At 37.9% G+C, this 25081-nt stretch overlaps 1 protein-coding gene and 1 long non-coding RNA gene across 16 annotated transcripts in view; one reads left to right on the plus strand and one right to left on the minus strand.

Moving 5' to 3' along the window:
• Positions 1–423: 423 nt before the first annotated feature.
• LOC124240839 (uncharacterized) lies at positions 424–12928 on the minus strand. Of its 2 annotated transcripts, XR_006889023.1 has the most exons (4): positions 12738–12928; positions 10564–10685; positions 3722–3753; positions 424–485 (listed from the first exon to the last, which is right to left on the minus strand). It is a non-coding gene; the product is annotated as an uncharacterized LOC124240839 (long non-coding RNA). The 2 variants fall into 2 exon arrangements; XR_006889024.1 differs by lacking the exons at positions 424–485; positions 3722–3753 and adding an exon at positions 6485–6539 and having other exon boundaries at positions 12738–12926.
• Position 12929: 1 nt separating this feature from the next.
• The window catches only part of SUPT20H (SPT20 homolog, SAGA complex component), a 39438-nt gene continuing 27286 nt past the window's right edge, over positions 12930–25081 (plus strand). For 6 of the 14 annotated variants that reach the window (XM_046663952.1, XM_046663958.1, XM_046663963.1 and 3 more), the window contains exons 1-9: positions 13061–13292; positions 15266–15363; positions 17849–17884; positions 18524–18582; positions 18848–18914; positions 21251–21380; positions 22387–22490; positions 24787–24903; positions 25021–25074. In XM_046663952.1, coding sequence (XP_046519908.1) covers positions 15361–15363; positions 17849–17884; positions 18524–18582; positions 18848–18914; positions 21251–21380; positions 22387–22490; positions 24787–24903; positions 25021–25074 — 570 coding nt within the window. In that variant the 5' untranslated portion in view covers positions 13061–13292; positions 15266–15360. The other 8 variants (XM_046663955.1, XM_046663959.1, XM_046663964.1 and 5 more) reach the window with 5 other exon arrangements.

The raw sequence follows: 25081 nt of genomic DNA on the forward strand, positions 1-25081 counted from the left end.
TTAAGCAGCCTAAAAATCCTCATCAACCAGCACACCCGACAAGCCAGCTATCCTTAAGCCAGGTCCTTAAACAGGCAGGTCCTCCTTGAATACTGCTGCAACCATCCTCTCCCTGCACTCACCATCCCCTCTCCCCCAATCCTGTGAGGAGCAGCCTGAGCCAGAAAAGAAGCTGTGACAGAAACAGCAGGGCACAGAGAGCCAAGCATTTGGGAAGGAGAGAGAAGGCGACACTCAAGAAAATAATTTCCACTCAGAGCAGAGCCAGGCAGTTAAGCCTTCAATTCTAAAATCGAGGACACACTAATATGGCAGGGGTTGGGGGGGGGGGGGGGGGGGGGGGGGCCCGGGGAGGGAGTACCGCTGGACAAACAGGCCTGAATGCAATCAGGGAAGGACTGTGAGACCCTTGATGAGTAACTTACATGACAAATGCCAAACATATCCAGATTTGGGCAGGTCTGCAGTGCCACCACTGCTAGTGACTGTAAGAAGAGAAAGAACATTTTGTAGAAAGTGTGATGCAGAAACTCAAAGCCTTCTGAGTCTCTCAGCTGTGTGATCTGGGGCAATTTACTTAAACTCTTTAAAATCTCATCTTCTTCATTTGCAAATTGGGATTAATCAGAGAACTTCCCCCATAGGATTGTTGTGAATGTTAAACGTAAAGCCCTTAGAACAATGCATGGCACATGCTCAGTAACTGTCGTTAAAAAAAAAATTATTCTGACACCTTAAAACTGTAAGACTATATTTGGGACTATAGCAATAGGCTTGGGTGTCAAGACTCTCACAATAGTGGAGACTGATGGGGCTCAACACCAAATACGACAAGGAAAAGTAGGGATTTATAGCCAAGGAGCAGGCTGGGTGTGGTGAGAGTGGCTTGTCAGTGGGTAGAAAATTACTAAGATAAAACATCAAAGATAGGGAGATTCTTGTTAAACTGACTTAAGAGGATTCTTGCTGAAGGCAGGCCAGGGTCCTCAGACATCAAGGGTGGGGGATTCTCTCTAAACTGATTGAGCAACATTCTTGCTAAAACTGTGCCATACAAGGACAGCAAGGGGAGAAGGAGTTGGTGGGGGTGGGGGGTGTGCAAGGCCGAGAGCTAGTCGAGAAGAGGGGTAAGAGGAGCCTGACGAACATTGGGCCAAGAAGAGAGTCTGTCACCATTAGATATTGTTTAACAACTCACAGAGTTGTGAGGATGAAATGAAAGGATACAGATCAAGCATTGAGAATTATGCTCAATAAACATTTTTCTATGAGTAGCAGCATAACTTTAGTAATTAAGATCATTATCTCCAGAGCCAAACACTCTGGATTCAAAACCCTGCTCTGCCATGCAGCAGCCTCAGATTTCTATCTGTAGAATAGAGATAAAAATGATACTTCCCTTGTATGGTTCTTATGAGAGTTAAATGAGTTAACTAAAGTAAAAGATAAATGAGTATTGCTCCAATTGTGATGATTTGGAGGTTTGTGGTATGAGGTACACTATCAACCTTTTATTAATTCATGTTTTATTAGGCAGCTTCCACGTGCCAAATACTCTGTTAGATGCAGGAAACAGAGTTAAGAAATATAGTTTTAAAATTAAAGTGTTCCAGATCTAGCAGGGGAGAAAGATAGTTACATTCCAGTGTAAGTGCTGATAGAAGGAGGCATAGGAAGCCAAGGAGCCTAGAGCTGCAGCACTGAATCAGGCATAGAATAGTAGGGAGGAAGGGTTAGCGATTCTTTCTAGCTATGACGCTTGAGCAGAAACATGCAAGGCAACGTGGGGGGAGGAGGGAAGGAAGTTATAAACGTACGAAAAGATGTTCACCTTCACTCATAATTAAAGAAATATGAAATCTAACAAGATCATGCTTTCACATGGACTGGCAAGATCAAAGAGTTTAATAATACACAGTTTTGGTGATAGAGGCGAGAAACAGACACTCTTGGAAGCGTTTGTGGATGCAAATTCTTAAAGTAATATTCTGCAATACTCTGATCTAATGAAATTTAAAATGCATCTATCCTTTGATGCAGCAATTCTACTATTTCTACTAACAATTTATTCTACAGATGATAAATTCTTACATGGGAACAAGAATTTATATATAAAGCTATTCATTACACTATTGTTTGTAATAGCAAAACATGAAGAACTATGTAAATGTCCACAATAGAAGCCTGGCTTAAAGAAATTATGGTACAGTCATCCAACAGAATGAGTGCATATGTTAGAAGGATGGGGTAGATCTGTACATGTAAATATGGAAAGAGTTCCAAAATGTATTGTCAAGAAGGGGCAACAGCATAGACAGGTATGCTCTTTTTCCATTCATGTGAAAGCAAAAGAGCATATATCCACAAGCATGCCTACACATACACAAAGGCTTGTATATGCATAGAAAATTAATGGAAAGTTAAATAAACATCTTGTTAACAGTAGTTGACCCTAGGGAGAGAAGTCAGTTATCTGAGGTGGGACCATAATAAATTTTATTATAAAAAATTTCAAACATGTACAAAAGCAGAAAAAAAAGAGAATATTGGCTTTCCATCCACCAGCTTCAACAATGATCAATTCATGGTTAATGTTGATTCACCTAAACCCATACCCATTTCCCCCACTACTGTCCCTATGTATTATTTCAAAGCAAATCTGAAACATATAATTTCATCTATGAACATTTCAGTATGTATCCTTTGAGGATATATCTTTAAAGAATAAAGATTCTTTTAAAAAAACAAGCCATGGTACCATTTTCACATCTAAAAAATAGCAATAATTCCTTAATATTATTGGATATGTAATCAATGTTCAAATTTCCTATATTGTCTCAAATTTTTATAGCTTTTTTTCAACAATTTCTTTTAATATGTAAGCTCTCCCTCCCTTCTGTTTTTTCCTTATGATATATTTGTGAGGAAACACTGTTACGTGTCCTGTAGAATCTCCTATATTCTGGATCTTGCTGACTGCATCTCTATTATGTCATTTAACATGTTCCTTTGTCTTCTTTATTCTTTGTAAGTAATTAGTTAGATATAGAGGCATAACTGGACTTTTGGCTTTTTTGCAAGACTCCTTCCTACGTAATTCTGTGTACATCTGTCAGAAGGAATGTAATATCTGGTTATTTTTCTTTACATGATGTTAGCAACCAATCAATGCCTAGATTCATTATTTCATTTGGAGTTTCATAACGGTGAAATCCTGATTCTATTCATCTTTCTGCATTTATTAGCCTTTACTCTTCTTTAAAAAGAAACTTTCAGGCCCAGCCCCATGCCCGAGCAGTTAAAGTTCTGTGTACTCCGTTTTGGTGGCCCAGGTTTATGGGTTCGGATCCCAGGTGTGGTCTTACTCCATTCACCAGCCATGCTGTGGAGGTATCCCACACACAAAAAAATAGAGAGGGACTGGCACAGATGTTAGCTCAGGGCAAATCTTCCTCAAGCAAAAAAAGAGGAGGATTGGCAGCAGATGTTAGCTTGGGGTGAATCTTCCTCAGCAACAAAAAAAAAGAAAGAAAGTTCCACTCATGATGAGGTACAGTGAATTACAAAAACAGGATAAATGCTCAGTTTTATCTCTTTACTTTCCAGTTTCCATTAGTATTGGTAACAAGAGGTACAAATATTTATCTATATCTACACATATTATATTGTATACTATATATAAAAAACAGAATAAACCAAAAAACTAAGATATAATACTTACCAATCGAGGGAGGGAGGAACAGGATGAGGGAACTGAAATAGAAGGTAGAATTTCTAAGTTTAACTTTGTTTTGTAGACTTGATTTGTAACTATACAATTATTTTACATACTTATAAAAATAAATAATAAAAAAATCAATTGCTAAAAAGAAATATCTCTATAATCAAGTTGTTGACATAACCAATCAGAAAAAAACTATTCTAATGACTTAAAAAACACATAATTTATATATGCATTTCCAGTAGTACATACTCTAAGGACAAAAAAATCTCCAAAACATCTTTAAACATTTCAGTGAACATATTATTGATGGTAGCATTGGTGGTGTTATTCTGAGACGGTTGCAAATGTTATGTGGGATAAAGCAATGAGTCATTATTTTGGTGCAGCTGGGAACCAGCATTTTCAGTGTGGGAGAAAGGCCTTACAGACATAAGATCAAGAGGTTAAATAAAAACCCTATAGTACTGAATTTGAATTGGAATGTCCATATAAGTTCATGATGTATGTTATCATATATATTCATATATTATTTTTATTTATACCTATATTTATTTCCTACCTTTGTCCACTGAAATGCCTAGAAACAACGATAATCTGGTAGTCATGAACACTATTATGCCAGGTTGTGCTCTACTTTCCCACTACAGGGAACCAGGGCTCAGTACAGGTGTAAGGCTTTTTTCACATAACAATATATACTACAGACCGAGATATTCCTCACTCCTTTTTATGGCCACAGATTACTGTATTATGCAGCCTTATCATGGTTTATTCAAGTTACCTTTTGATGGAAATTTGTTTCCTTGTAGATTTGTGCTATTATAACATAACGTGCTATTTATGAATAGTGCTACAGTGATAGACTTACTTTTTTATTGCTATATACTTTTGCACTGTTTCATGTTCATGTATTATCTGTCCACTTTCTTAAAAAGTTATGAGAAAAGAAAGCCTACTTCAGCAACAATCTGAGGAAAAGTAGAAGTGAGAGATACCAGGTGAGAGAGGAAACAGGGACTAAAGGTAGCAGGTACCTGTAGCTGCCCAGGTAAGAATACAGCAACCTGGAGCGAGAGCTGTGGAAGTGACCCCATAGGAGAGGAGAGGCCAGACCTGTGAAGGATCTAGAAATGAAACTCCAAGGACTTGAGGACCAGTGGGATGTGGGGCCTAAGAGAAGAGACCTCTAAGCCAGGCTCTAGTCTGTGGGAAGTTGACAACCACCAGCAGGGAGAATATAGAAAATCTGAGGAAAAAGATGATAAATTGATTTTGGACACTTTATATTTGAAGGCCTTTGGTACATCAAGTGAAAAGGCTGAGTTACCAGAAATGTGTAGAACTAGACTCAAGAGTCCTCAGCATATGTGCAGTAGCTAAATCCATGAGAGTGGATGAGTTTGAGTCCCAATCCTGAGATAAACTATATTTACATTTGGCATATACTGGCATGTTGTGTGTATATGTGTGCATGCACATGTGTGTATGTTTAATTTAATTTTATTTTGGACATCTTCAAACATATCAAAAAATGGAGATATAATGAATCACTAATACCTCCTACTCAGTTTCAATAATAACCAATAATTTACCATTCTTATTTCATCTACCATATCCTAATTTTTTGTTTTGTTTTGTTTTGTTTCTTTTTTTCTGCTTTATCTCCCCAACCCCTCCTGTACATAGTTGTATATCTTAGTTGCAGGTTCTTCTAGTTGTGGGATGTAGGACGCCACCTCAACGTGGCCTGACGACCGGTGCCATGTCCGCACCCAGGATCCGAACCCTGGGCCACTGCAGCGGAACGCGCAAACTTAACCACTCCGCCATGGAGCCGGCCCCTTAATTTTTTTATCTTAACTATTTTAAGGCAGATCCCCAAATTCATAATTTCACCTGTAAATGCTATATTTTGTACACCTAACACATAAGGTCCAATTGTCTTATTCTCATAACCAAAAGATCACTATTCCACCTAATGTTATTGTGTTAGTTTGCTAAGTTTCCCATAAGAAATGCCACAGAATGGGTGGTTTAAACAACAGAAATTTATTTTCTCAGAGTTCTGGAAGCTGGAAATCCAAGATCAAGGTGAGAGCAGGGTTGGTTTCCTCTGAGGTTTCAATCCTTGGCTTACAAATGGCCACCTTCTCGCCGTGTCCTCACATGGTCTTTTCTCTATGTGCTCACGTGCCTGGGGTCTCTCCATGTGTCTTAGTCTCTTCTTGCAAGGATACCAGTCATACTGGAAAAGCACCCACCTTAACAGCCTCATTTAACTTCATCACCTTTTTAAAGGTCCTATCTCCAAATACAGTCACATTCTGAGGTACTGGGGTCTAGAGAATCAACATATGAATTTTTAGGGGGACACAATTCAGCCCTTAACAGTTAACAGTAATTCCTTACTATCATGCAGCCAGTTCACATTCAATCTTCCTCCAGCATTTACCACATTATATATGGGGTGGATTGTATTATCATGGCATCACTTATGTTATGCTGTGCCTCTTTTTTCAAGTAAACTGGTAGTTATACCTTGAGGCTTTATTAGATTCAGATTCAATTTCTGTTTTTGTGAAAATATTTCATGAGGCCAGCACAGTGGTTAAGTTCACATGTTCCACTTTGGCGGCCCAGGGTTTGTCAGTTCGGATCCCAGGTGCAGACCTACACACCGCTTGGCAAGCCATGCTGTGACAGGCATCCCACATATAAAGTAGAGGAAGATGGGCACAGATGTTAGCTCAGGGCCAGTCTTCCTCAGCAAAAAAGAGGAGGATTTGCAGCAGATGTTAGCTCAGGGCTAATCTCCCTAAAAAAAAAAAGAAAATATTTCGTAAATAGTAAAAATACAAAGTACATCACATCAGGAGGCAAAAATACTGATCATCTCACTTTTAGTATTGTTAAGTTGTTCTGTTTTGGTTTTTTGCTGAGGAAGATTCACCCAGAGCTAACATATGTTGCCTACCTTCCTCTTTTTGTATGTGAGCTGCTGCCATAGCATGGCCACTGATAGATGAATGGTGTAGATGCATGCCAGGGAACTGAACCCAGGATGCTGAAGCCAGGCATGCTGAACTTAACCACTAGGCCACTGGGGCTGGCCCAGTATTGTTAAGAATGATCAGGTGTTGTCCTCCTTATCCATTCCTTATAAAGTTCTCTTTCAATTTTCTACCTAATAGTTATTTCCCAACCATTAGTGATTATTTCCTCAGCTGTGTCCAGTCTACTAAGAGGTCCATCAAAGGCATTCTTCATTTCTGTTATGGTGTTTTTTAACTCCATCATTTCCTTTTGGTTCTTTCTTAGGATTTTCATCTTTCTGTTTACATTGCCCATCTGTTCTTGCATGCTATCTACTTCATCCATTAGATCCATAGTAATCATAGTTTTAAACTGCCAGTCTGATAATTCCAACATCCTTGCCATGTCTAGTTCTGATGCTTGCTCTGTCTCTTCAAACTGTATTTGTAGCCTTTTAGTATGCCTTGTCATTTCTTCTTGATAGTCAGACATGATGTACTGGGTAAAAAGAACTGCTGTAAATGGGCCTTCAGTTATGTGGTGGTAGGGTTTGGAGGTGAGTGTTCCATTGTCCTATGATTAGGTCTCAGTCTTTTAGTGAGCCTGTGTCTCTGAACTGTGAACTTAACAAGTGCTTCTCAGACTCCCCCACCCATTGGTGGGACAGGATGGCTAGAATGGGCCAGAGGTGGGTACAGCTGTCACTTTGTATCTGCATGCAGGGTATTGGTTCCAGGAACCCGTGCAGATTCCAAAATCAGTAGATGCTCAAGTCCCTTATAGTAAAAAGGCACAGTACAACGAACACACTCAGGCCTCCACATTCATGAGTTTTGCACCTATAGATTCAACCAACCTGGGATGGAACGAAAAACCTGTGGATACGGACAGCCAACTATATTTCTTTTCCCCCAGGGCAGGTGGGCTTTGATAGAACTCCAGCAGATTAGGCTCTGCTTAACTAGTTTCCACTGATGGCAGGCCTTGTTAGAAAGAACAAGAGTGTTCTGGTGTATTTTAAAATGGTTCCTTTTCCCCTCCTCCTGCCTGAAGCACAAGGGGATTTTTCTCCAGTATTTACTATGAGAATCTGATAGACCTCCTAAAGGTAAAACCTACAAAAGTGTGGGGACTACCTTATGACTGGGTCCCCCTGGAATTTTTAACTCACAGAGTTGTCCACACTGAATCTCCAGCAATGCATCAGTTACAGTTCAGGTTTCCTAGCCCCAGCACTGGTTCCCACGGAGACTGCTGCTCCATTAAGTTGTGATTCTATGTTCACTTGTCAGTCTCTCTATTTTAGGGGCAGCAGTTTGCCCTGTGATCCCCCTTCTCTTATGGATCTAAGAAGAGTTGTTGATTTTTCAGCTTTTTACTTGTTGTTAGGATGAAGTGACTTTCAAGCTCCTTACATGTGGAACTAGACAGATTATTTCCTAGAAGCATTATTTTCTTATGGGTTGCAAAATGGTGATATTCTATCATCCTTCTTTATTTCTTCACTGAACTTTCCCTATAAAAAGTTTTCCCTCATTGATAATTTGGTTACTGCAAATTTCAGTTTGTGTAGGAAAAGCAGGACAATTTTGATTTTTTTAACCTTTATTTACCAATTTCAGAATAACAAGTTGGTGTCCTAGCAATCTTCAATGTGACCAGTGAGTTTTTTAAGCTTTATTAAGAATTCACGTATTTTTAACATATCCATTGCAGTCAAAAATCTTTTTGCTTGTCCTTGGTATTCAATTATCCCTTGTTTTGCCAGTAGGAGCCCCTGCAAACTGGATACTATATCATTGCCTACAGAAACACACACACACAAACACACACACAGGCACACAAAGCCAAAGGATTCAGCATATACATGTCTCCCCCTTCTCTCCAAGACCCCATCTAGTTTCCCAGCTAGTGGACTATGTTACACCTGCTCACATTCCATTGCCCAAAGCAAGTCATATGGCAAAATGCAAAGTCACTAGAGTGGGAAAGTATACTCCACCCAAACTGAAGCCATGAGAAGAGTGGGAAATTTTATTTTAAAAATTGTGAACTAATGATACCATCTATCACACTGGGTATGATGGTTGGCTTTAGTGCTATAGTGGCTAGGCTACAGTGCCCATTTATCTAATCAAACACTAATCTAGGTATTGTTGTGAAGGTATTTTGTAGATGTGTTTTTCACCTGTGACCGGTTAAATTTAAGGAGATTACTCTTAATAACATGAGTAGGCCTTTTTCAATCAGGTGAAGGCCTTAAGAGCAAAAATAAGTTTCTCAGAGAAAAAGAAATTCTGTCTCAAGACTACAGCATCAACTCCTGCCTGAGTTTTCAGCCTGCCATGTGGATTTCAAACTTGCCAGCCTCCACAACTGCATGAGCCAATTCCTTAAAACAAAGAGATGACTCTAGCCAGAGCAATTAGGCAAGAAAAAGAAATAAAAAGCATCCAAATTGTAAGGAAGAAGTAAAACTATCTCAATTAACAGATAATATGATCCTATATATAGAAACCCTAAAGAACACACGCACACACAACTATTAGAGCTAATAAACAAATTGGTCAAATTTGCAGAGTATGAGTTCAACACTAAAAAAAGAGATGGTTTTTTATATACCAACAAAGAATAATCTGAAAAGAAATTAAGTTAAAATTCCATTTGTAATAGCATTTGCTTTGGACTGAATTGTGTCCCCTCAAAATTTGTATGTTGAAGCCCTAACACCCAATGTGATTGTTTTTGGAGACAGGGCCTATAAGGAGGTAATTAAATAGGTCATAAAGGTGGGGCCCTAATCCAATAGGATTAATATCCTCATAAGAAGAGACATCTGAGCTTAGTCTCTCTCTCCCTCCTGCCCTCTCACTCCCGTACTACGTGAGGACACAGTGAAAAGGCAGCTGTCTACCGGCCAGGAAGACAACTCTCACCAGAAACTGAATCAGCCAGCACCTTGATCTTGGACTTCCCAGCCTCCAGAACTGTAAGACAGACATTTCTGTTGTTTAAGTTACCCAGTCTGTGGTATTTTCTTATTGCAGCCCAAGCAGACTAAGACAGCATTCAAAAAGATGAAATACCCAGGAATGAATTTAACTAAGGAGATGAAAGACTTGTACACTGAAAACTACAAAACATTGCTGAAAGAAATTGAAGAAGACCTATATACATGGAAAGATACCATGTTGATGGATTGGAGAACTTAATTTTTTAAGATACCAATACTTGTCAAAGTGATTTACTGATTCAATGCAATCCCTATCAAAATCCCAGTGGCCTTTTTTTCAAAAATAGAAAAGCTATTCCTCAAATTCATATAAAATTACAAGGGGGCCTGAATAGCCAAAGCAATATTGGAAAAGAACAAAACTGGAGGATTCACACCTTCCAATTTCAAAAGTTCCTACAAAGCTACAGTAATCAAAACAATGTGGTACTGGCGTAGGATAGACATATAGACCAATGGAATAGAATTAATAGTCCAGAAACAAATCTATATATCTACGGCAAACTGATTTTTGACAGGGAGGTGAAGATCATTCATTAGGGGTAAGAATAATTTGAACAAATGGTTCTGGGACAACATGCAAAAGAATGAAACGGAACCCCTACCACACGGCATATACAAAAATTAACTGAAATGGATCAATGGAAAATATAAGAGCTAAAACCACAAAATTCTTAGAAGGAAACATAGGGGTGAACACGGTAAAACCCAAACTAAAGCAGAGTCATTTATGTTGGAGCCAAAATAGAAGTGGACAATGCAGGCACATTAAAGAAAAATGAAACAGCCTTACCTAACATAAATTGCAGGAACTGACAGCTCTTCTCAGAAATTAGCACAGGATGCCAGCCAATCCCCAAATGTCAGGTCTGTTCATGCCATCTTTGGACTTCCTTGTTCCCCTGACTCAGCTACCTTGACACAAACAAGGAAGAAGACAACTAGGCAACCAATCAGCTGAAAAAAGTCAAATAACCTCCACATTTACCCCATAAAAACCCTTTAGTCTGTGAGCAACGAAAAGCATTGCTCCTGAGTTTCCCAGCTTGCAGGTCAAAAGCCCTGCAATAAACTCATCTTTCTGCATTTTTTTACTTAGTGTGCAGAGTTTGGTTTTTGACCATCCTTACGAACTTGCATTTGGCAATGGATTCTTAAGTATGACATCAAAAGCACAAGCCACATGAGGAAACAATAGATAAATTAGACTTCATCAAAAATTTAAAAGTTGATGCATCAAAGGACATTAGCAAGAAAGTGAAAAGACAACCTACAGAATGTGAGAAAATATTTGCAAATCATATATCTGATAAGGGTCTAGTATCCAGAATATTTAAAGAATTCATAACTTAAACAACAAACAACCCAATTAAAAAATGGGCAAAGGACTTGAATAGACATTTCTCCAAAGAAGCTATACACATGGCTGACAAGGACACGAAAAGATGTGCAACATCACTAGCCACTAGGGAAACGAAAATCAAAACCACAATGAGATACCATTTCATACCTACCAGGATGGCAATAACAAAAAAAACAAGTGTTATTGAGGATGTGGAGAAATTGCAAACACCACACATTGCTATTAGAATGTAAAATGTCTCAGCCACTGTGGAAAGCAGTTTATCAATTCCTCAAATATCCAAGCACAGAATTACCATATGACCCAGCAATTCCACTCCTAGGTATTGACAATGACTCTCTCCTTGACTAAACTTTAGTCAGGCTCCTCTAAACCCTTTAGGCCTCTACCTTAGCATCCACCTGTGGGACTTATATCAACCAATTGTGGCAAGAATCCTGCTAAGTCAGTTTAGAGAGAAGCCTCACCTGGATACCTGATCACCCTCAATATCTGATCGAATTCTTCAGCCCCCACCCATGGTATCTGATCACCCTGATCTGTCTTCAGTCAGAATCCTCTCAAGTCAGTTTAGCCAGAATTCCCGCCTTCAACCCTTGATATTTCCTTTTAAGAAATTTCCATCCACTGACCTCAACCCTGCTCCTTGGCTATACATTCCTACTTGTTCATGCTGTATTTGGAATTGAGCCCAGTTCTATACTGAGATCTCTTTTCCCCTATAGCAATAGTTCCTGAATAAAATCTGTTCTTACTCCGTGAACTCCTGTCTGGCTCTGGTTTTCTTGAATAGTATTCACCTAACAGAATTGAAAACAGGGACTCACATAAATACTTCCACACAAATCTTCATAGCAGCACTATTCACAATAAATAGCCCAAAGGTGTAAACAACCCAAACGTTCATCAGTGGATAAAATTGTGGTATATACATACAGCGGAACGGAATATTAGCCCTAAAAAGGAATAAGTACTGCTACCTGCTACAAGGTGGATGAACCTGAAACATGATGCTAAATTAAAGAAGATAGACACAAAGAGGTCACTTTCCATTTATGTGAAATATCCAGATTAGGTGAATCCATAAAGTCTGAAAGCAATTGGTGTCTGCTAGGGTCTGGGAGAGGGAAGAATGGAGAGTAACTGCTTAATGGGGGTGATGAAAATGTTTCTGAACTATATAGAATTGGTGGTTGCACAACATAGTGAATGTACTAAATGCTACTGAATTGTACACTTCACAATGTCCTGTGAATTATACCTCAGGAATAATAAAAAGAATTGTATAACCCAACAACCGAAGTCGTTTAAAGGTGTAGAATTACAATTATATATTGCGATGTGTGCTGGTCATTTATTTTCTGAATTTTTAAACTTGTCAGCGAGGTTTTGTTTTTTTTTTAGCATTATATTCATTGGCACCTGTTATACTATTAAAGGCTGCACGGCTTGGACTAGTCAAGGTAAGAAGGCGGTCATTCTCTTTCTGTCCCCATGGGCTGGGCAACAAGGTAAACCAGTTGGAAGTTTCCTTCACTCTAGAAATTCGCCAGGGCACCCAAACCCCCAAATAACAGCCACGGCCTACTTAACATTTTACGGACCTGGACGCCAGGCCAGCGAAGGGCTCGTGGCACTGCTCTCTGCCGCACCTGGGCCTCGCGGGGACTCATCCCCGGCGGAACCACCTGCATGAGCCTCCCGGGCGCGGCCCGAGCTCCTCAGCTCCGCCTCTTCCGCCCGCCCGCCCCGCCCAGCGCGCCAGCCGGGAGGCGGGCACCGGAACAGACGTTGGGCCGGCCTGCGGCGCCTCGCCGGGGAGGGGGCGTGCGGAGCGAGCGGCCGGCGGGCGCGCAGCCGGCAGCGCGGGGCCGAGCCCGGCACGTCGCGTTCGGTCTGAGGCTGCGGCGGCACGCACAGGTGGGCGGTGGCGGGGGGGCGTGGCAGGCCCGCGAGATCCGCACGGGGTCAGAGGTGAGCGAGCGGCTTCCCGAGTGGCTTTTCGGCGCTTCCCGGAGCCCCGCGGCAGGAGGACGCTGTCCTGGGAGACGCGGCGGGCCGAGCGAGTGGCCCTCACTGCGGTCGCCTCCGTTCCCTCTCGCCGTGCTGCCAAGCCACGCTTTTCATTTTAGTTTTGACTTTTGGGTTCCAGTTAACAGGTATATCCAGAAACGCGGAAGAATTGGTCGTAACGCTTTGGGGGGCGGGTTTCTTGTCCGTTTTGAATAAAGGCTGTTGGCTCAGCTGTGGCGTTGCGGCGTTTGGCAGGTAAAACGTAAGTTGTTACCAAAGCAGCTTCGAGCAGCTGGAAGAGATTCAGGTCGATCAGGGAAATCACTAGACTCGATTGCTACGTTTGAGTTGGATCAGTACTGGTGCTTGCCGTGTTTACTGGGTGTTCAGAAACGAACTTGGTGAAGAGCTGCCCCTGGAAGCCATTTCCCGCAACCTCCGCGCCGGAGGGGGCTGCTTTCTCTCGAGTCCAGTACTTTCAAGTTGCTGGTAGGACTCAACATGGGAAGTGGCCCCCGAGATTTTCGAAGTTGGATTGAGTACTCTGTACGAATGTTGACCACCGTGATGTAAAGTTAGGTCAAAATTCAGAAAAAAATATATCAGTCCGAGCAGAATCGAGTCTTTTATTTTACATGCTTTGCTTTTGAAAATCTAAAAATGGATGCTGGATTGAGTGGTCTGAAGATTCTAAGGTTTACTACAAAGAATCTAAGATTAAAAACAGGTCAATTCTGGTCTAGTTGTGTGGTCTTAGGAAGGTTGCTCGTTCTGAGTGCCTCATTCTGTAAAATGGAGACGACGATGATTACAGTGGTTTTCTCACAGGACTCTAGTAAAATCTGTATACAGTCAGAATGGTTGGTTTGTAAGTGGTACGTAGTTGTTGGTTTTGGTCTGTAGTGTTTAAATAATTTAAAGTCACTAAGCCTTCCTCTCCCCCATCCACCCCAATTTGTTGACGAGAGATCTGATTTTAAAGTCATCACATTTTACATGTACTTAGTGTATCTTCATCTTTGATTCAGTGGTCAGAAAATTTTCTCTTTAACTTAAATTCATCTTAAATCTCCTATGAGCTCTTCGAGGGTAAGATTAATATTTTACTCATTTTTTAAATGATTATTCCTGGAAGTTCTGTGGTGCCTGTCATTTTTTGGTGGTTTTTTTTCGCCCCTGTTTTCTTCCTTTTTTTTAAACCTTTACGGCAAAACCTAAGTTTTGGGTTCACCAAAAACAAGCCAAAACCATTTTACTTTAAACATACTGTTTTCTGTCGCTTGAAGATGTGCCTTTAGCTCAACTGTGTCTAGACACACGGGTTACAGTGAATTAGGTAAAGAGTAAGATTAAAAATAAGCTTTGTTTAGCATCGGTCTCAGAGCACTCCCACTGTGGGAGGCAGAGAGGATGGCAGCCGCAGACTTCCAACACTGGCAGCGCCTTTGAATCACCTGGGAAGCTCCAAAAATGCTGATCGCTGGGCTCTACTCCAGACTAGTTAATCAGAATCACTGGAGGGTGGGGCACAGGTATCCCACTTTTTAAACCTCCCCTGGTTACTCTGTGTTGCAGACAGGATGAGAACCTGTGTTAGAGGGATGAGGTTCTTGGGAAGGGTATCAAGTTTGCTTGAGGAGGGGAAGGGCTGGAGCGACTGGAGCTGCATCTGGAAGATGTAGCCTGGGGTATGTGAGGTAACATCGTTAAAAGGCTTTTATCAGCTGGTCTGGTGAAATGTATGATTTGTAAAGTGGACTGCACAGTGGCCAAGGACAGTAGGCAGGTTGTTACAATGATCCAGAGGAAGGGTGAGAGCAGGAGCAGTGATGATGGAGAGAAGAAATTCAAAAACATTTATTCTTTTCTCTCCTGGATGTGAAATATTTTTGAAGAAAGTGAATAATGATTTTTAACTTGCAAACGGTATTTTGTCCTACCTAGTTAAAACTGTACCTCTCAACAATGAGTACATAGATTGTGGTATGTGAATTTTATTGTTGCTGAATCTTAACATGTTAGAAATATGTGGGTGTAAATAATTTTCCTTGTTAATAAGTCTCATTTCTCTTAATAGCTTTATGTTAATATGAGGTTTTTGTTGTTTTTGCTTTCACAGTACTGTAAGATTGATATTAAAGACATGGTTTTCACCTCCCTTCATCAGCGCACATAAGTTTTCTCTTTTTTTTGGACCCGTTTTTTTATACCACAATGGTAAGCTACAGCTCAGTATGTTCATATTTGTGTTTTAGAATGTACTCTTCCTTCATCTCCTTAAAAATATCTTTATTAGAGATACAGAAATACTCTTGAAAGCTACCAAAGTTACACTGACCGGGAAATTACTTAGCAATCACATGGCAGAATCTAATCTACAAAATAGGGGACTCATCTCTCAATTTAGTGTTAATAATTATCGTATCCAGGTTACACAGGTAATCTGTCTGTCCTTATCTTTGTGAAGTATTAAAAAACATTTACTTCTATTTACTTTACCGTAGTCCAAATCGTTGTCAAGGAGGATGGGTATAGATACAAATAGTTTGAGGGGCACAGGTTTCTCATGTCTTAAAGATCCTCTTGATTTGTATATATATTTTTTAATTTAAAAGCAAATGTAACCTGCTTACTGCACATAACATACTTTAAGCAGCAGAAGTGTTGGCCTTCTGATGGCACATTTCTGTTCACTGACCTACAGTCACTAAACATACTAAGGGCTGGGTATTTAACTTTTGCCATTAAAAACTGAAAAGAGAGAGGGAAGAAATCACTTTCTAATGTTTTAAAGAAGCAGCATCATTTGACAGTGAGAGAATAAATGAACACTCACCGTGTTGAATAAACCTCAGAAAACATTTATCTTCCTTCTCAAGACTCTTGGGATCTTGCCTGTCTGCCCCTGCCCTGTTAGAGAAAAGTGGAGCTGTGCAGTGGGGTTCTGACCTCACCTTAGACCTTTTGAAGTTTTGATTTCAGAGGATGAAATATTTACTTGAGAAGACTATTTAAAACTGTCCTGTATTATATATTTGATTGTTTTTATTATAATTTTTTATATAAACTTACTTTAGGATTTTATGGCCAAAATAATTAAAAGAACCTTATCTGTTTGTCAAGAGTATATGTCCAGAGTTGTATTTTTGTGTTGGAAAATGATTTCTACCCAAGAGCGCCATCTTGAATCCTGGGAATCATTTTCATTGGGAATCTGCTCCTTGTAAGATTTTTAATAAATTGGTGTGAATTTATTTTAACTGAACCTTTTGAAATGATGGCATATTTCAGACTTTTTTCACTTATTACATTTTAGATGTTTGATAGTGTGGATTTTTTATTGCAGTCTAAAAAGGCTGGCTGTTTTTGTAAACATATGAGTTCTCCATCCTTAGGACTACAGTGACAGGGTCACTTAAACCTTTCCGTGATTACCACAGGCTGGCAACATTTATTCTTCCCCTTACCCTGTTGGGATTTTGGTGGGTGCTGCGAATTTTTACCCCATGCAGCTTGGTAGGTTGAATTACTGGAGTCTACAAAATAAAAGAAAAATTTAGGTCTTTGTAAATAAAAAATAAAGGTTCTGTGCCTCTCAATGGAATTAAAAGTGACTGTCGTTGTGAATGAAAAATACTATAGAAGGTGTGTGGTACTCAAACCACAAAACCAGAAAGAGAAATCATCGGTGGTATATTTGCTTAATTTTGTTTAAAACTTAATTTTTTTTTGTTCTTAGGCATCATTACAACAGAAAGCTTTACAAATGAGGAAGAAAGAACTTACTTTCTTATTTCTCCCCCTTGCCTTAAAGTTTCTAAGGAATGGATGAAGGATAGGGATCTACTGGTAGATCTTAAATTGTACATGTAGTAATAATACCATATTTCATCAATTGTAAGTTGCATTTTCTTTTACATTTTAGTATTACTGAATTGATGAGTCTACAGTCAGTGGCATCTTACAGTTATAAGAGGCAGCACTTTTTTCTTTCTTGGTATTACCTAAAATATTGATGCATGCTTATAATTGATGATATCTTAAAGTCATTGAAACCTGGTAATGATAGCCATCATTTATTGCATTTCTGCTAGGCACTGACCTAGAAACGTATTACAGATTCTAAGTTGATGTTAGGTATCAACGTAACAGTACCACCAATTTTTAGGACTCCTACCAGATTAGGAGAGTTTAATCTTTGCTTTACTTTAATTACAAACTTGATGGCCATTATATTTTCCTCATGGTGCTCTTAGAATATTAAGGAAATTAAAGTTTATAAAATGGTAGTAGTTACCATATCCAGCCCTTGGCCCTGTATCAACCTCACAAGCACTGGCCAGAGAAAACCATTTTGGTATTTCTTACCTAATTTGTTGTCATAATCGGGTGCCCAGGACTGCCATATTTTTTCTTTCTAGTGTATCTTTTTTTTTTATTATTAAAGATTTTTATTTTTCCTTTTTCTCCCCAAAGCCCCCCGGTACATAGTTGTATATTTTTAGTTGTGGGTCCTTCTAGTTGTGTATACTGTATTTTGAGCATAGAATGGAGTGGGCGGAGCAGAGAGATAAAGGAAAATATGTTAGATTTGTTTTAGAAAATAAAACACATTTAAACTTAATTAAAGATCCTATATGTATGTTAAATTATCTTGTGAAAATAACTAATATTATCAAATACACTATTTACTTTTTTATAGCAACAAGCTTTGGAACTAGCTTTGGATCGTGCAGAGGTGAGACATCACTAAGCTAAATATTGAAATGTTGTTTTTAAGTGACAAAACTCAGTTTTAGATGTTTTTGTAGTCATTGTCAAGGGAGTACGTTAATAATATTTTAGGACAAATAATTTTGCTGTAAATTCGTAAAAACACCAGGTGATGGTTACATCATCTGTTACTTGGAATCCTCAGATAATAATGTTGTGCAATAAATATTTGAACAAGGACATAGAATTTCTAAAATTGTGTTTTCCTGTTTTGGCAGATTTTCTATATGCTATATTAAATAAATATAAATAGCTCAAAAATATATACAGTCCTTCCAATTGGATGTGCTATGCATATTCTGAACAGCCATAAAGCATACATTGAGAATGTTTCTGACCTATGAAACCACAGTTGTGAACTGTATGGTTTTGCTTATAGCAGTGAAATATTGTGCTAAATTTTAGTGCAGTTTAAATTTCATTTGCTTGTAATAGACATTTAGAAGTTAGGTAGTTTTTCCTATGAGATGTAATTTAATATGAATCATAGACTTCAGTGACTGAATAGCCTTTTTAAGCCTTACACATATTTTAAATATACTTAATACAGTTGTTCATATACTAAGCAAAAGGCAAGCTGTTTTCATGAACTTTTCTTTTTTAGTATGTCATTGAAAGTGCCCGACAGAGACCTCCTAAAAGGAAATACCTATCTGGTGGAAGGTATGAATACTTAATTGATGACAGATTTATTGAAATATGATGCTAGCCACCATTTATTGCATTCTTACTAGGCATTGTGCTAGAAATGTTATATTACAGGTACTTTCCAAATATTAGAAATTTCTAAGTTGATGTTAGCTGTCATATCCACTCCTAATTTTGGGGAAATCGGGAAAAAATTAATGAAAACTTAAAAGTAATGTTTATTTTACAATTATAACATTCATATTATTTTGTATATTGTCTTTGTTTTATTAAATTTTAGAAAATCTGTATTTCAAAAACTTTATGACTTATATATTGAAGAATGTGAAAAAGAGCCTGAGGTTAAGGTAAGTATACATTTTTTATGTTGTTATGACTTCTGAAGAGTAGAGGAAGAGGGACAGTTGAAGGAGATAATGATTTATAATTTTGTGAGTGAACTAACATAACATCTTTTCCAGCCAGACTGTAGACACTTCTGCAACTTCCCGAGAGCCCTGGCTAATCTGGCTTCAGGCAAAGAGCACCTGCTTAGTTAGGAGAAGGGAGCAGTGTTTACTGAGGAACAGATTATCTCATTGGGAAATTAGAAGAAGCAAAGCCACCATATATATTTTTTGCTTCTCTCTTCTGCAAAATGATTTGTAGACTAAAGACAGGAGAGGAAAAGTAGCCTCTCTTCTGGTGATTTGCACTGGAAAGTTAAAGCTATTACAGGACATGTAGGAAATTCAGGTTGATAATAAAAGTGAATTTGGTCACAAAAATTAGTTCATGGCCAGGTTAACTTAATTTGTGTTTATTTAGCATAAAAGTATGGGCAGTAGAAATGTAATAGAAATTGATTCATTGATATCTTTTGGACTCTTTGGTTATAAGGACCTAAAGGGCTCTATGAGTTTCTCTTGTCTGTCTGTAATTTAAAAATGAACACCGTTTTACTTTTTAGGCAAAAAATTAGTGGCATTTCAGTAGTATCTAGCCTTTAAAACCTTAACATTAGGGGAAAAAATGATTGTTAAACTACAAATAAATCTTATGGTATGTTTTCCATAAGTTTTATGGAGGTAAAATTGACATACGATAAATTGTACTTATTTGAAAGTATAGTAAGTTTTGACATGTATATGGCCATGAAACTGTCACCACAATCAACATAACGTATCCATCACCTCAGAGACAGAACTAAATAGGAGAAATACATAAATAAAGATTCTAAATCGGGGTTGGCAACCATTGTCTACTAGCCAAATCTGACCCACTGCGTTTTTGTAAATAAACTTTTATTGGAATCTAGCCACACTCATTGGTTCATGTCTTGTCTGTGGCTAATTTCAAGGTACAACAGCAGAGTTCAGTAGTTCCAACACAGACCATATGGCCCACAAGCCTAAAATACTATCTGGCCTTTTCACTCCAGAACTAAATGGTAACCAACTAGTTTCCTTGAGGAGGTACTTGTACTGTCAGAATTTATCTAACTGTTCTGTCTTATATCAAATTATGAGGTTTTCTCTACACTTGAAAAGACTTTGAAATTTTAGTTTCTCTTTACTAGCTTTTTTTTTTGAGGAAGATTAGCCCTGAGCTAACTGCTGCCAGTCCTCCTTTTGCTGAGGAAGGCTGGCCCTGAGCTAACATCCATGCCCATCTTCCTCTACTTTATACATGGGACACCTACCACAGGTTGCCTTTTGCCAAGTGGTGCCATGTCGGAACCAGCCAACCCCGGGCTGCCGAGAAGCGAAACGTGGGAACTTAACCACTGCGCCACCCGCTGGCCCCTATTTTTTTAAAAAAATAAAGTGGCTAAAAGTTGTTTTGCCATTTTTTTTTCAATTTTCAAAATGTAGTTTTTTCATTTCTCTCTGTGTATGACTATATATGTACATATTTAAGATACCAAAAACATTTTTTTGAGATCCTGCAAAAATAATATCCTATTGACTCATATCTTTTGTAAATAAGATTTAGTGAAAGAAAGTGTTATAAGTGGGTTTCATTTTTACATCATATGCATTTCAAAATAATGAATTTTGATGTATATGTGTATTATATTTCCTGATGGTTTTTTTACCAGTAGTTTCTAAGGAGCTATTTAATTTGCACAAAATTGCTTAAATTTCTTACTTCCTCTTACCAGATAGATATTTTTAGCATTTTAACATTTCAGCTAATTAGAGCTGTTGAACTTGTTTGGATCTAATTTAGGCCTTAAAATATTTAAGAAATGTGCATCTATGACAGTATGACCAAAGAGAATGCCCCAAATTCTTTATTTATATAGATTTATTTATACAGACTTATACTTAATAGAAACTAATTATATAGCATCTTTGTTTTATATATTTACATTTTTTACCTTTTACTTGTTTTAATATTTTTAGTTTAGGATTTTCTACCTCTGTACTCAAAGGTACATATTTTATGTTAAAGTATTTTTGTTTTGTAGATCACTGGTTTTTCTTTGTGATACGAATTTGCATAAAACGTAGTAATAGATCAAAATTAAGTTGACATAGATGTTCCATCCTTGGTATCTGTAGTGTTTGTGAATCTTCCCCATATACTCAGGATCATAATGTAGAAGGAACACCAAAATTTAGTTCAGGAGGTCTAATTTTGTTAAATTTTAGCATTTTCTGTTAAGGATTATTTTCATGAGCTCCACCTCTTTTTAAAGCAGAAATTAAGAAGAAATGTGAACTTGTTGGAGAAGCTTGTTATGCAGGAGACATTGTCGTGTTTAGTGGTCAACCTATACCCAGGAAATGAGGGATATTCTCTGATGCTCAGGGGAAAAAATGGATCAGGTAAGAACCTTCAGAGAGCAGTGACCACAAAAATCCCTCTGCCAGGCCAGATGTGCTGTCTTTTAGAAGTAGTTTCTTAACTTGCTAAATGATCTGTCCTTCAGATCAGTAGTGACTTGATGAAAGAACACTTAGAGCCCAAATTCTCTTCTTTGTGATGTTTTGTTAGAATATTAAAAATTATCTTCAATATGATTAGCCTTCCTGAAGATGCATTTGAAAAGTATTCTAATTGAGATAGGTCTTTGAAGTTAAATTGTATAAGAGGTAATTTTTAAATAATTGTCAAAATTTCCCCTCAGTTGCGTTTTATTTTTTAAGATAGCATAAGGTGTTTAAAGTTAAGTTTCTCTTCTGCATTTTGGATATGCTCTGTGTCTGAAACCTTCAAAATTAAACAGACTCACTCCCTTTTGAATAATTTTCGTATGTTAACAGTTTATTTCTATTAATGTGAATTTGAAAACAGTTTTAAAATATAAATACTCTTAGATGTCACTAAAGAGAGGCCTAAAAATTTGATATCCTGCTGAAATGGGTTTTACAAGGAACTCACCTAGTTAAGAACTTTTTCCTGTGTTAATAAATCATTCTAAAATGTAACATGAAGAGAATTTTGTTCTTTTAGTAACCGTTTTTCAGATGAGGTACCATATCATGACTGATTTCCAGATTAGATTAAGCAGTCTTCAAGGAACTTTCAGTTACCAGCTTTGGAATTTTATCATATTCTGATTATTGTACTGCTGGCTTTCATTTGTATTATGATTGTTATGCCAGATGTTTTTCCATTATATGTTAGGCATTTTCTCCTTTCTGGTCTAAAATTTTATAAAGTTTATCAAGTCTTTTAGCAGTATGTAAGGTGATTCACTTATAAGATGTAAATAAAGACCAAACTTTAGGAGAGCCTTTGGCTTTGTTCTCTTTTTTTATGAAAAGTCATTTAAATTATGCACGTAGGCTTTTTGGTGAGCCTGATTGTTTTCTGTGTTTTAAAATTAAGATTCTGAGACCATTCGACTGCCTTATGAAGAAGGGGAATTACTTGAATATTTGGATGCAGAAGAATTACCTCCTATTTTGGTTGATCTCCTAGAAAAATCTCAGGTACCAAATTTTCCTGTTTATGTCCTTAGATTTGTCAACTGTATGTCATTTTGTGATAAAGGATATTTAATTGTGTTCTCAGCAGTGCTTAGAACATGGAATGAGACATCATACATAGCTATATGAAAATTGGTTTGTGGTAGGATATTTATCTTTTAGGCTGTACTGAAATGTATAGATTTAGTTGATTCCTCTAGAATTTCTGTAACAATTAACTCATCTACTGGAAATCTCTCTATAGCTACAATCAAGAAATCATAGAACAAATTACTCCCTTGACTTCAATCCACCCCATACTATGTACTTTATTGAGGAAAAAGAAGCCATCAGATGGGAACTCTCATTTCCTCCTAGCACTGGTCCACCAGCATCCCCGTATCTCTGTCCACTCTTTCTGCCTGCCTTTCTATTAAAATGAAGTACGCTGTTCCTAAGGCATTCTTTCCACTTATATTCTGGATCATCCTCCTCCTCAAATAGTTGCAACTATAACCTCCCTGTCTTCTATCATCTGTTTCCCCCTCTCAGTTAGGTAAAGAATACAAGAATATTGTGCTGTCTCTCAACTTTAAAAAAAATTCTTTTCTGTTCTCATCTTAGTTGGTTCTTTAGCAAAGTTCAGTGCATGTGATTACTTTCTCTTTGAAACATCCTTCTTTTGGCCTCTGAGACATCACATTCCTGGTTTTCCTCTTCTGTCTCTATTCCTTCAGTCTTTGCTGTCGTCTCTGTTCCACCTGTAAATGTGTGCAGGTTTCAGTGTTTAGTCCTAGGCATTCTTTTCTTTAGTAACACTCTCCCTGGATGATCTCAACTGGCTCTATGAGTTTAAAAATGACATTTAATCCCTTGCTTATCTCTCACAATGACTGTTCCACCAATCTCCAAACTTACATATTTACTGGAATGTATAACAGGTTCTTCAAACGTAGCGTGACAAAACAGAAGTTTTTATTTTTCCTCCCAGACCAGTTCCTTTACCAGTCTTAACACCCAATGAATGACACTACTCTCACCTTTCACATTCTTTCTATCAGCAGATATCAGCTCTACCTTTAAAATGTATGGTCAAGACCTGCTATAGTTACCTTGCTAAACTCCCTCCTTTCATTCTAGAACCCCATAAGTTCTCCACAGATAGCCAATTAAGCTTACAAAACAAAAATAAGAAAAACAAAAGCAAAAAAACAAAGTTCCCTGCTTAAAGTTCTCTAGCATCCTCTCACTGCACAAATCCCCTGCCTTCCAGTTTGTCTTCACCTCTTGATTTTCATCCCCACTCATTACACTCCAGCCATCCATACCTTCTTTCTATACTAAAACATGCCAATCTTATTCCTCGTTATTCATCTGCTTTTTCTTCTAGAATCTGGAATGGTCTGTCCCAGATGCCTAGCCCTTTGTGATTCAGGTCTCAGCTGAAACATCACTCCTTCAGGCAGGTTTTTAATCAAGCACATAATCTAAATTAGTCCTTCCCCATTTTGTTTCCTTTGTAACATTCATCACTATCTAAAGTTATCTTGTGTATGTGTTTACATGTTATTGCCTGCCTTCCCACACTGAGAGCAGTTGTTGTCTCACCACCATATCTCTAGCTTCTTGGATAGTGACTGACACATAGTTCACATTGTAGTGGCTCAATAAATATTTGTTTGAAAGTGTGAGCATGATAATGACTGATAACATGGAGGTCACAGTGCTCAAAGTTCTGAATGGGTGAAAAAAATGCTATGAGTGACTGGCAAGTGATAATCAGCAAAACTTGAATGATGAAAGTTCTTAACTGTGAACTTAGCAAAAGGATTAGAAAATATTTTTTACAAAAGATTATTATTTGAGTTTATAATTAGCCTTCTTACTCTTATTAATAAAGACTGCTTCCTGGAAATTCTAACAGAGCAAATACAGCAGTTGTATCCAGAACCAGTCTCCAGTAGGGTTGATTGGCAATTTATAACAATGATAAAGTTAGCAAAGTATGACATTGAGCCAGTGAGCATCAAGAACAGCAGCACTTCTGATGATCTATAACATTAATATATAAAGGCCAAAAAGTCAGTCTCTAACTGGAAACCATTAAACAGTTTTAAAGTGCTTCTTGAGTCATGGTGATGAAGATAAAATAATTCCTCTTAAAAGGTTTATGTAAATCTACCAAGGAAGTCCATTTGAGAGTAGGTGAGTGGCCAAAAACATTGCATGAGAGTGTAAAGAACCTGAAACATTCACTATAAACCCACTTATTTAGGCTTTTGAAAAATGACATTTACTTAAATATTTTCACTCAAAACAGGTTAATATTTTTCATTGTGGATGTGTCATAGCAGAAATTCGTGACTACAGGCAGTCCAGTAATATGAAATCTCCTGGTTACCAAAGTAGGCACATTCTCTTACGTCCAACAATGCAGGTAAAGAATGTTCGCTTAAGTATTGTTCTTAGATTTTATTTGGAGTTCTAACCTAAAGTCGTTATATGTTTGCACACCTATACATTAATGTGTTCTTTACATTTTTATTTTCTCTAGACTTTAATCTGTGATGTACATTCAATTACAAGTGATAACCACAAATGGACCCAGGTTGGTT

The sequence above is a fragment of the Equus quagga genome, chromosome 6, assembly GCF_021613505.1.
Source record: "Equus quagga isolate Etosha38 chromosome 6, UCLA_HA_Equagga_1.0, whole genome shotgun sequence".
Classification (NCBI taxonomy): domain Eukaryota; kingdom Metazoa; phylum Chordata; class Mammalia; order Perissodactyla; family Equidae; genus Equus; species Equus quagga.